A 12,578-nucleotide genomic window follows, 5' to 3' on the forward strand; every position below is an offset into this window, starting at 1 on the left:
CCATCTGGCAAGCTAACACTTTGTGTCATTGAAATAACCTCAGTGTTCTCCATCTAGCTAGCTAACACGTTGTGTCATTGAAATAACCTCAGTGTTCTCCATCTGGCTAGCTAACACTTTGTGTCATTGAAATAACCTCAGTGTTCTCCATCTTGCTAGCTAACACGTGTCATTAAAATAACCTCAGTGTTCTCCATCTGGTTAGCTAACACTGTCATTAAAATAACCTCAGTGTTCTCCATCTGGCTAGCTAAGACTGTGTCATTGAAATAACCTCAGTGTTCTCCATCTAGCTAGCTAACACTTTGTGTCATTGAAATAACCTCAGTGTTCTCCATCTAGCTAGCTAACAAGTGTCATTAAAATAACCTCAGTGTTCTCCATCTAGCTAGCTAACACTGTCATTAAAATAACCTCAGTGTTCTCCGTCTGGCTAGCTAACACTGTTTCATTAAAATCACCTCAGCGTTCTCCATCTAGCTAGCTAACACTTTGTGTCATTGAAATAACCTCATTGTTCTCCATCTGGCAAGCTAACACTTTGTGTCATTGAAATAACCTCAGTGTTCTCCATCTAGCTAGCTAACACGTTGTGTCATTGAAATAACCTCAGTGTTTTCCATCTGGCTAGCTAACACTTTGTGTCATTGAAATAACCTCAGTGTTCTCCATCTAGCTAGCTAACACTTTGTGTCATTGAAATAACCTCAGTGTTCTCCATCTAGCTAGCTAACACTGTCATTAAAATAACCTCAGTGTTCTCCGTCTGGCTAGCTAACACTGTTTCATTAAAATCACCTCAGCGTTCTCCATCTAGCTAGCTAACACTTTGTGTCATTGAAATAACCTCATTGTTCTCCATCTGGCAAGCTAACACTTTGTGTCATTGAAATAACCTCAGTGTTCTCCATCTTGCTAGCTAACACGTTGTGTCATTGAAATAACCTCAGTGTTCTCCATCTGGCTAGCTAACACTTTGTGTCATTGAAATAACCTCAGTGTTCTCCATCTAGCTAGCTAACACTTTGTGTCATTGAAATAACCTCAGTGTTCTCCATCTGGCTAGCTATCACTTTGTGTCATTGAAATAACCTCAGAGTTCTCCATCTAGCTAGCTAAGACTTTGTGTCATTGAAATAACCTCAGTGTTCTCCATCTAGCTAGCTAACACGTGTCATTAAAATAACCTCAGTGTTCTCCATCTAGCTAGCTAACACTGTCATTAAAATAACCTCAGTGTTCTCCGTCTGGCTAGCTAACACTGTTTCATTAAAATCACCTCAGCGTTCTTCATCTAGCTAGCTAACACTTTGTCTCATTAAAATAACCCCAGTGTTCTCCATCTAGCTAGCTAACACTGTCATTAAAATAACCTCAGTGTTATCCATCTGGCTAGCTAACACTGTCATTAAAATAACCTCAGTGTTCTCCATCTGGCTAGCTAAGACTGTGTCATTGAAATAACCTCAGTGTTCTCCATCTAGCTAGCTAACACTTTTATGTCATTGAAATATCCTCAGTGTTCTCCATCTAGCTAGCTAACACTTTGTGTCATTGAAATAACCTCAGTGTTCTCCATCTAGCTAGCTAACACTTTGGGTCATTGAAATAACCTCAGTGTTCTCCATCTAGCTAGCTAACACTTTGTGTCATTGAAATAACCTCATTGTTCTCCATCTGGCAAGCTAACACTTTGTGTCATTGAAATAACCTCAGTGTTCTCCATCTAGCTAGCTAACACGTTGTGTCATTGAAATAACCTCAGTGTTCTCCATCTGGCTAGCTAACACTTTGTGTCATTGAAATAACCTCAGTGTTCTCCATCTTGCTAGCTAACACGTGTCATTAAAATAACCTCAGTGTTCTCCATCTGGTTAGCTAACACTGTCATTAAAATAACCTCAGTGTTCTCCATCTGGCTAGCTAAGACTGTGTCATTGAAATAACCTCAGTGTTCTCCATCTAGCTAGCTAACACTTTGTGTCATTGAAATAACCTCAGTGTTCTCCATCTAGCTAGCTAACAAGTGTCATTAAAATAACCTCAGTGTTCTCCATCTAGCTAGCTAACACTGTCATTAAAATAACCTCAGTGTTCTCCGTCTGGCTAGCTAACACTGTTTCATTAAAATCACCTCAGCGTTCTCCATCTAGCTAGCTAACACTTTGTGTCATTGAAATAACCTCATTGTTCTCCATCTGGCAAGCTAACACTTTGTGTCATTGAAATAACCTCAGTGTTCTCCATCTAGCTAGCTAACACGTTGTGTCATTGAAATAACCTCAGTGTTCTCCATCTGGCTAGCTAACACTTTGTGTCATTGAAATAACCTCAGTGTTCTCCATCTAGCTAGCTAACACTTTGTGTCATTGAAATAACCTCAGTGTTCTCCATCTGGCTAGCTATCACTTTGTGTCATTGAAATAACCTCAGAGTTCTCCATCTAGCTAGCTAAGACTTTGTGTCATTGAAATAACCTCAGTGTTCTCCATCTAGCTAGCTAACACGTGTCATTAAAATAACCTCAGTGTTCTCCATCTAGCTAGCTAACACTGTCATTAAAATAACCTCAGTGTTCTCCGTCTGGCTAGCTAACACTGTTTCATTAAAATCACCTCAGCGTTCTTCATCTAGCTAGCTAACACTTTGTCTCATTAAAATAACCCCAGTGTTCTCCATCTAGCTAGCTAACACTGTCATTAAAATAACCTCAGTGTTATCCATCTGGCTAGCTAACACTGTCATTGAAATAACCTCAGTGTTCTCCATCTGGCTAGCTAAGACTGTGTCATTGAAATAACCTCAGTGTTCTCCATCTAGCTAGCTAACACTTTTATGTCATTGAAATATCCTCAGTGTTCTCCATCTAGCTAGCTAACACTTTGTGTCATTGAAATAACCTCAGTGTTCTCCATCTAGCTAGCTAACAAGTGTCATTAAAATAACCTCAGTGTTCTCCATCTAGCTAGCTAACACTGTCATTAAAATAACCTCAGTGTTCTCCGTCTGGCTAGCTAACACTGTTTCATTAAAATCACCTCAGCGTTCTCCATCTAGCTAGCTAACACTTTGTGTCATTGAAATAACCTCATTGTTCTCCATCTGGCAAGCTAACACTTTGTGTCATTGAAATAACCTCAGTGTTCTCCATCTAGCTAGCTAACACGTTGTGTCATTGAAATAACCTCAGTGTTCTCCATCTGGCTAGCTAACACTTTGTGTCATTGAAATAACCTCAGTGTTCTCCATCTAGCTAGCTAACACTTTGTGTCATTGAAATAACCTCAGTGTTCTCCATCTGGCTAGCTATCACTTTGTGTCATTGAAATAACCTCAGAGTTCTCCATCTAGCTAGCTAAGACTTTGTGTCATTGAAATAACCTCAGTGTTCTCCATCTAGCTAGCTAACACGTGTCATTAAAATAACCTCAGTGTTCTCCATCTAGCTAGCTAACACTGTCATTAAAATAACCTCAGTGTTCTCCGTCTGGCTAGCTAACACTGTTTCATTAAAATCACCTCAGCGTTCTTCATCTAGCTAGCTAACACTTTGTCTCATTAAAATAACCCCAGTGTTCTCCATCTAGCTAGCTAACACTGTCATTAAAATAACCTCAGTGTTATCCATCTGGCTAGCTAACACTGTCATTGAAATAACCTCAGTGTTCTCCATCTGGCTAGCTAAGACTGTGTCATTGAAATAACCTCAGTGTTCTCCATCTAGCTAGCTAACACTTTTATGTCATTGAAATATCCTCAGTGTTCTCCATCTAGCTAGCTAACACTTTGTGTCATTGAAATAACCTCAGTGTTCTCCATCTAGCTAGCTAACACTTTGGGTCATTGAAATAACCTCAGTGTTCTCCATCTAGCTAGCTAACACTTTGTGTCATTGAAATAACCTCATTGTTCTCCATCTGGCAAGCTAACACTTTGTGTCATTGAAATAACCTCAGTGTTCTCCATCTAGCTAGCTAACACGTTGTGTCATTGAAATAACCTCAGTGTTCTCCATCTGGCTAGCTAACACTTTGTGTCATTGAAATAACCTCAGTGTTCTCCATCTAGCTAGCTAACACGTGTCATTAAAATAACCTCAGTGTTCTCCATCTAGCTAGCTAACACTGTCATTAAAATAACCTCAGTGTTCTCCGTCTGGCTAGCTAACACTGTTTCATTAAAATCACCTCAGCGTTCTCCATCTAGCTAGCTAACACTGTCATTAAAATAACCTCAGTGTTCTCCATCTGGCTAGCTAACACTGTCGTTAAAATAACCTCAGTGTTCACCATCTGGCTAGCTAAGACTGTGTCATTGAAATAACCTCAGTGTTCTCCATCTAGCTAGCTAACACTTTGTGTCATTGAAATAACCTCAGTGTTCTCCATCTAGCTAGCTAACACTGTGTCATTGAAATAACCTCAGTGTTTTCCATCAAGCTAGCTAACACTTGTGTCATTGAAATAATCTCAATGTTCTCCATCTAGCTAGCTAACACTTTGTGTCCGGGCGGGGATGTTTACACTAGGGCAACAGGCGAAAATGGCGGTGATGTCACCTGTGACATGAGTTCAATTCCCGACTTCTCTCTGTCCCAACTGACATAGGAACTTCTACAGACGTGTAAATCAGAACATTGGTACATTGTGGAAGGCAACCTGTCTGTCTACAGAGACTAGTGGCCAGAGGGAATCACAGTCAGAATAACAAAGTCTCAGTGTAGTATCAGTGGCCAGAGGGAATCACAGTCTGACTAACTGAGAGAATCCCAGAGAATTCCAGTCTGACCAACGGACAGAATCCCAGAGAATCCCAGTCTGACGAAGCGGACAGAATCCCAGAGAATCCCAGAGAATCCCAGTCTGACTAACGGACAGAATCCCAGTCTGACTAACGGACAGAATCCCAGAGCATCACAATCTGACTACCTGAGAGAATCCCAGAGCATCCCAGTCTGACTACCTGAGAGAATCCCAGAGCATCACAGTCTGACTACCTGAGAGAATCCCAGAGAATCCCAGTCTGACTACCTGAGAGAATCCCAGAGAATCCCAGTCTGACTAACGGACAGAATCCCAGAGAATCCCAGTCTGACTACATGAGAGAATCCCAGAGCATCCCAGTCTGACAACCTGAGAGAATCCCAGAGAATCCCAGTCTGACTAACGGACAGAATCCCAGAGCATCACAGTCTGACTAACGGACAAAATCCCAGAGAATCCCAGTCTGACTACCTGAGAGAATCCCAGAGAACCCCAGTCTGACTACCTGAGAGAATCCCAGAGAATCCCAGTCTGTCTACCTGAGAGAATGCCCGAGAATCCCAGTCTGACTACCTGAGAGAATGCCAGAGAATCCCAGTCTGACTACCTGAGAGAATCCCAGAGAATCCCAGTCTGACTACCTGAGAGAATCCCAGAGAATCCCAGTCAGACTACCTGAGAGAATACTAGTAAAACCAGACAATGAATAACAGTACCTGTTGGCTGCTGACCCCCGCTGTGTTGGAAAATAACATGACCTCCCCACTACGTGTTGGCCAATCCCAGAGAATCCCAGTCTGACTACTTGACAGAATACCAGAGAATCACAGTGTTGGCCAATCACATGACCTCCCCCCACTGTGTTGGCCAATCACATGACCCAGAGTCTTCAGGTAGTTTATTTTGGTCCACACAGAGCGGAGACAAAGACTTACAGAGGGACGGTCCATCCATCCTCTACCGGCTCCAGGGTGGTGTGTAACCTTCCCAGGCTGAACACCCACACCCTGACAGTGGGCACAGCACCGGGCACAGCCCCCCCTACCCTCCAGAGACTGGTGGAGGAGCTGAGACCCCTGGTCAGGGTGAGCTGTGAACCCCTGGTACCTTACCACCCTAACACATCACTATCCTTGGAACCTCACCACCCTAACACTACTTACTCTACCTCTACCCCTGGTACCTTACCACCCTAAAACTGCTCTACCCCTGGTACCTTACCAACCTAACACTACTCTACCCCTGGTACCTTACCACCCTAACATTACTCTACCTCTACCCCTGCTACCTTACCACCCTAAAACTACTCTACCCCTGGTACCTTACCACCCTAAAACTACTCTACCCCTGGTATCTCACCACCCTAACACTACTCTACCCCTGGTACCTCACCACCCTAACACTACTCTACCCCTGGTACCTTACCAACCTAACACTACTCTACCCCTGGTACCTTACCACCCTAACACTACTCTACCTCTACCCCTGCTACCTTACCACCCTAAAACTACTCTACCCCTGGTACCTTACCATCCTAAAACTACTCTACCCCTGGTACCTTACCACCCTAACACTACTCTACCCCTGGTACCTTACCACCCTAACACTACTCTACCTCTACCCCTGCTACCTTACCACCCTAAAACTACTCTACCCCTGGTACCTTACCATCCTAAAACTACTCTACCCCTGGTACCTTACCACCCTAACACTACTCTACCCCTGGTACCTTACCACCCTAACACTACTCTACCCCTGGTACCTCACCACCCTAACACTACTCTACCCCTGGTACCTTACCACCCTAACACTACTCTACCCCTGGTACCTTACCACCCTAACACTACTCTACCCCTGGTACCTTACCACCCTAAAACTACTCTACCCCTGGTATCTCACCACCCTAACAGTACTCTATCCCTGATACCTCACCACCCTAACAGTACTCTACCCCTGGTACCTTACCACCCTAACACTACATTACCCCTGATACCTTACCACCCTAACACTACTCTACCCCTGGTACCTTACCACTCTAACACTACTCTACCCCTGGTGCCACACCAACCTAAAACTACTCTACCTCTACCCCTGGTACCTTACCACCCTAACACTACTCTACCCCTGGTGCCACACCAACCTAAAACTACTCTACCTCTACCCCTGGTACCTTACCACCCTAACACTACTCTACCCCTGGTATCTCACCACCCTAACACTACTCTACCCCTGGTACCTTACCACCCAAACACTACTCTACCTCTACCCCTGGTATCTTACCACCCTAACACTACTCTACCTCTACCCCTGGTATCTCACCACCCTAACACTACTCTACCTCTACCCCTGATACCTTACCACCCTAACACTACTCTACCCCTGGTATCTCACCACCCTAACACTACTCTACCCTGGTACCTTACCACCCTAACACTACTCTACCCCTGGTATCTCACCACCCTAACACTACTCTACCCCTGGTACCTTACCACCCTAACACTACTCTACCCCTGGTACCTTACCACCCTAACACTACTCTACCCCTGGTACCTTACCACCCTAACACTACTCTACCCCTGGTACCTTACCACCCTAACACTACTCTACCTCTACCCCTGGTACCTTACCACCCTAACACTACTCTACCCCTGGTACCTCACCACCCTAACACTATTCTACCCCTGGTACCTTACCACCCTAACACTTCTCTTCCTACCTTGTTACCTTACCAGGAACAGCAGAACCAGGCAGGAGAGGAGGAGAGCACAGTAGGAAGTGGGGAGGAGGAGAAAGACACAGATCACAGAGATCCACCTGTCCTCAGTGGAGTCACAGCAACAACAGAAGACATGGGACACACTCAGTCCCTGGAAGACGTGGCCAACTCAGATCCCTCAGACACAGACCTGAAGGAGTGTCTCCAGGAAGGTAAGAGCTGTGTGGGGAGGGAAGCAGACTGCTGTCAGGAGAGCTGTTACACCGTTCACCCAGAGGACCAACCTGCAGACAGCTGTCAGGAGAGCTGTTACACCGTTCACCCAATGGACCAACCTGCAGACAGCTGTCAGGAGAGCTGTTACACCGTTCACCCAGAGGACCAACCTGCAGACAGCTGTCAGGAGAGCTGTTACACCGTTCACCCAGAGGACCAACCTGCAGACAGCTGTCAGGAGGGCTGTTACACCGTTCACCCAGAGGACCAACCTGCAGACAGCTGTCAGGAGGGCTGTTACACCGTTCACCCAGAGGACCAACCTGCAGACAGTGAATGGTTCACCACAACAGACTCTATCCCCACCACTAAGGGTCTGTCAGACTCTGACCCCTCTCCCCTGTCAGACACTTCTACCCTGGACAATGGACAGGACATGCAGGAGGGTACAGCTGACTTTGTGAGATCATGTCCTATAGAGATAGGGGGCCTCAGTGAGGGTGAACCTCCACTGGAACAAAGTAAGAAAACAGCTTCTGCTAGGGCTGGGGAGGGCTCTGGTGACTCTGGTGGCTCCACAGAGGAACAGTTTCACAACTCTGAGAAGGGCAGCCACGGGGCTCAGGAAACTGGACTCCATTCTGGGGACTGTGATGATAGAGAAATGGGAGATGCCTATGGCCCTGTAGAAACATCTGTGGACCATGCAGCTGAGATCTCAGCTATCAGTGGCTCTACGGACAGTACAGTAACAGCAGTATTAAACTGTGGAGCGTTGCTGTTCTCAGGAAGTGGGCCTGCTGATAGAGAATCTGCTGATACACCACCAGAACCCCTGTTAGAGCCTGAACCCCTGTTAGAGCCTACACCAACAGAATCCCTGTTAGATCCTACACCACCAGAACCCCTGTTAGAGCCTACACCACCAGAACCCATGTTAGAGCCTGAACCCCTGTTAGAGCCTGAACCCCTGTTAGAGCCTACACCACCAGAACCCCTGTTAGAGCCTGAACCTCTGTTAGAGCCTGAACCCCTGTTAGAGCCTGAACCCCTGTTAGAGTCTACACCACCAGAACCCCTGTTAGAGCCTACACCACCAGAACCCCTGTTAGAGCCTACACCACCAGAACCCCTGTTAGAGACTACACCAACAGAACCCCTGTTAGACCCTGAACCCCTGTTAGAGCCTGAACCCCTGTTAAAGTCTACACCACCAGAACCCATGTTAGAGCCTGAACCCCTGTTAGAGCCTACACCACCAGAACCCCTGTTAGAGCCTACACCACCAGAACCCCTGTTAGAGACTACACCAACAGAACCCCTGTTAGAGCCTGAACCCCTGTTAAAGTCTACACCACCAGAACCCATGTTAGAGCCTGAACCCCTGTTAGAGCCTACACCACCAGAACCCCTGTTAGAGCCTACACCACCAGAACCCCTGTTAGAGACTACACCAACAGAACCCCTGTTAGACCCTGAACCCCTGTTAGAGCTCTACACACCACAACCCCTGTTAGAGCCAACACTAGAGCCCTACATACCAGAACCCCTATTAGAGCTGACACTAGAGCCCGCAATAGAGCATCACTCAGAGTCCTCATCAGAGCCTCAGTCAGAGCAGGTGTTCGAGGGGGAACTGCCACTAGAGGGCAGTTACAGACAGGGTGACAGAGAAGGTGAGAGACAGGGTGTCAGACAGGGCAAGCCCATTGAGGCTGGTGACTCTGGCCTCAGAGCTGAGATCATGCAGGGTGTGTTAGGGTCAGAGGTAACAGAGGGGAGAGTGTCTATACCTGCAGACCTCCAGACAGACCACCAGACAGACTTGCAGGACAGTGAGCCCCCTCCAGAGGACAGGGATGGGACTACCCCCATGGATGGAGACCTCCCGCCCCCAGAAACAGGCTCCAACTCTGGGGGAGCGTCTGGTGGGGCAGGTGGAGAGAAGGATGGAGAGGAGGGTGGAGAGGGTGTAGAGATGGAGATAACGGAGGTCCTAGGGAGACCTAGTGAGGCCCCCTCGGTTCTAGGGGAACACATTGGAGACCCCTCTGACAGGACAGTGAATCAGGAGTCCTGTGGCACCAGGGCGGAGGAGGGGTCAGGACACTCAGACAGTCAACCTGCTACAGACCAAGCCCTCAACCTCAACCCCTCTGTAACCCTCGACCACTCCGTGACCCTAACCCTGACCCTCGACCCCTCTGTGACGTGGTCAGACTGTGGAGATGGAGATGATGTCACTGCTGTAGTGGTGTCCACATGTACAGGGGATGTCCCACCTAACAGTCCAGTGTCACCTGAGAACATACCTGAGAACCTACTTGAGAACCTACCCGAGAACCTACCAGAGAATCTACCTGAGAACGCACCTGAGATCCTACCTGAGATTCTACCTGAGAACTTACCTGAAAACCTACCTGAGAACCTAACTGAGAACGCACCTGCGAACCTACCTGAGGTTCTACCTGAGAACGCACCTGAGAACCCTTCTGAGAACCCGCCTGAGATCCCACCTGAGATCCAACAAGAGGACATACCTGAAAACCTACCTGGGATTCTATCTGGGAACCTGCATGAGATCCTACCTGAAAATCTACCTGAGAACCGAAGTGATGCTGTCTGTTCTGCAAGTCACCTTACTGTCCCTGTTGAAGGCAAGGCTTCTTGTATCAAGTCACCTTACTGTCCCTGTTGAAGGCAAGGCTTCTTGCCTTCTTATTAGTTCCATTTCAGATGAGATGACAGTATGGATTAGTTCCATTTCAGATGAGATGACAGTATGGATAAATTCCATTTCAGATGAGATGACAGTATGGATTAGTTCCATTTCAGATGAGATGACAGTATGGATTAGTTCAGTATGACTCTTACCAGGGTAACAGTATGACTGGTTTTCCTCTTACCAGGGTAACAGTATGACTGGTGTTCCTCTTACCAGGGTAACAGTACGACTGGTGTTCCTCTTACCAGGGTAACAGTATGACTGGTGTTCCTCTTACCAGGGTAACAGTACGACTGGTGTTCCTCTTACCAGGGTAACAGTATGACTGGTGTTCCTCTTACCAGGGTAACAGTATGACTGGTGTTCCTCTTACCAGGGTAACAGTAAGACTGGTGTTCCTCTTACCAGGGTAACAGTAAGACTGGTGTTCCTCTTACCAGGGTAACAGTATGACTGGTGTTCCTCTTACCAGGGTAACAGTATGACTGGTGTTCCTCTTACCAGGGTAACAGTATGACTGGTGTTCCTCTTACCATTGTAACAGTACGACTGGTGTTCCTCTTACCAGGGTAACAGTACGACTGGTGTTCCTCTTACCAGGGTAACAGTATGACTGGTGTTCCTCTTACCAGGGTAACAGTATGACTTGTGTTCCTCTTGCCAGGGTAACAGTATGACTGGTGTTCCTCTTACCAGGGTAACAGTATGACTGGTGTTCCTCTTACCATTGTAACAGTACGACTGGTGTTCCTCTTACCAGGGTAACAGTACGATTGGTGTTCCTCTTACCAGGGTAACAGTATGACTGGTGTTCCTCTTACCAGGGTAACAGTATGACTGGTGTTCCTCTTACCAGGGTAACAGTACGACTGGTGTTCCTCTTACCAGGGTAACAGTAAGACTGGTGTTCCTCTTACCAGGGTAACAGTAAGACTGGTGTTCCTCTTACCAGGGTAACAGTATGACTGGTGTTCCTCTTACCAGGGTAACAGTAAGACTGGTGTTCGTCTTACCAGGGTAACAGTATGACTGGTGTTCCTCTTACCAGGGTATGACTGGGTATGACTGGTGTTCCTCTTACCAGGGTAACAGTAAGACTGGTGTTCCTCTTACCAGGGTAACAGTATGACTGGTGTTCCTCTTACCAGGGTATGACTGGGTATGACTGGTGTTCCTCTTACCAGGGTAACAGTATGACTGGTGTTCCTCTTACCAGGGTAACAGTATGACTGGTGTTCCTCTTACCAGGGTAACAGTAATGCTGGTGTTCCTCTTGCCAGGGTATGACTGGGTATGACTGGTGTTCCTCTTACCAGGGTAACAGTATGACTGGTGTTCCTCTTACCAGGGTAACAGTATGACTGGTGTTCCTCTTACCAGGGTAACAGTATGACTGGTGTTCCTCTTACCAGGGTATGACTGGGTATGACTGGTGTTCCTCTTACCAGGGTAACAGTATGACTGGTGTTCCTCTTACCATGGTTACAGTACGACAGGTGTTCCTCTTACCAGGGTAACAGTATGACTGGTGTTCCTCTTACCAGGGTAACAGTATGACTGGTGTTCCTCTTACCAGGGTAACAGTATGACTGGTGTTCCTCTTACCAGGGTAACAGTATGACTGGTGTTCCTCTTACCAGGGTAACAGTACGACTGGTGTTCCTCTTACCAGGGTAACAGTAAGACTGGTGTTCCACTTACCAGGGTAACAGTAAGACTGGTGTTCCTCTTACCAGGGTAACAGTATGACAGGTGTTTCTCTTACCAGGGTAACAGTATGACTGGTGTTCCTCTTACCAGGGTAACAGTATGACTGGTGTTCCTCTTACCAGGGTAACAGTATGACTGGTGTTCCTCTTACCAGGGTAACAGTATGACTGGTGTTCCTCTTACCAGGGTAACAGTACGACTGGTGTTCCTCTTACCAGGGTAACAGTAAGACTGGTGTTCCTCTTACCAGGGTATGACTGGGTATGACTGGTGTTCCTCTTACCAGGGTAACAGTACGACTGTGTTGGTGGTTCTGTGTTAGGTGTTCCTCTTACCAGGGTAGCAATACGACTGTACATGTTCCTGTCTGCATAAATAGGACCTTCTGAAGACTGTTGTCTGTTCCCGTCTCGAACCTGTTGTCCTGTTGTGTTGTTCTGGTTGCAGA

At 46.7% G+C, this 12,578-nt stretch overlaps 1 protein-coding gene across 1 annotated transcript in view; it reads left to right on the forward strand.

Moving 5' to 3' along the window:
• The window catches only part of LOC139384631 (A-kinase anchor protein 13-like), a 37,852-nt gene extending 27,459 nt beyond the window's left edge, over positions 1-10,393 (forward strand). The window contains exons 7-8 of the mRNA XM_071129447.1: positions 5,680-5,848; positions 7,496-10,393. Coding sequence (XP_070985548.1) covers positions 5,680-5,848; positions 7,496-10,393 — 3,067 coding nt within the window. The remainder of the gene's footprint in view (positions 1-5,679; positions 5,849-7,495) is intronic.
• Positions 10,394-12,578: the final 2,185 nt, after the last annotated feature.

Source organism: Oncorhynchus clarkii, chromosome 26 (genome assembly GCF_045791955.1).
Source record: "Oncorhynchus clarkii lewisi isolate Uvic-CL-2024 chromosome 26, UVic_Ocla_1.0, whole genome shotgun sequence".
NCBI lineage: Eukaryota > Metazoa > Chordata > Actinopteri > Salmoniformes > Salmonidae > Oncorhynchus > Oncorhynchus clarkii.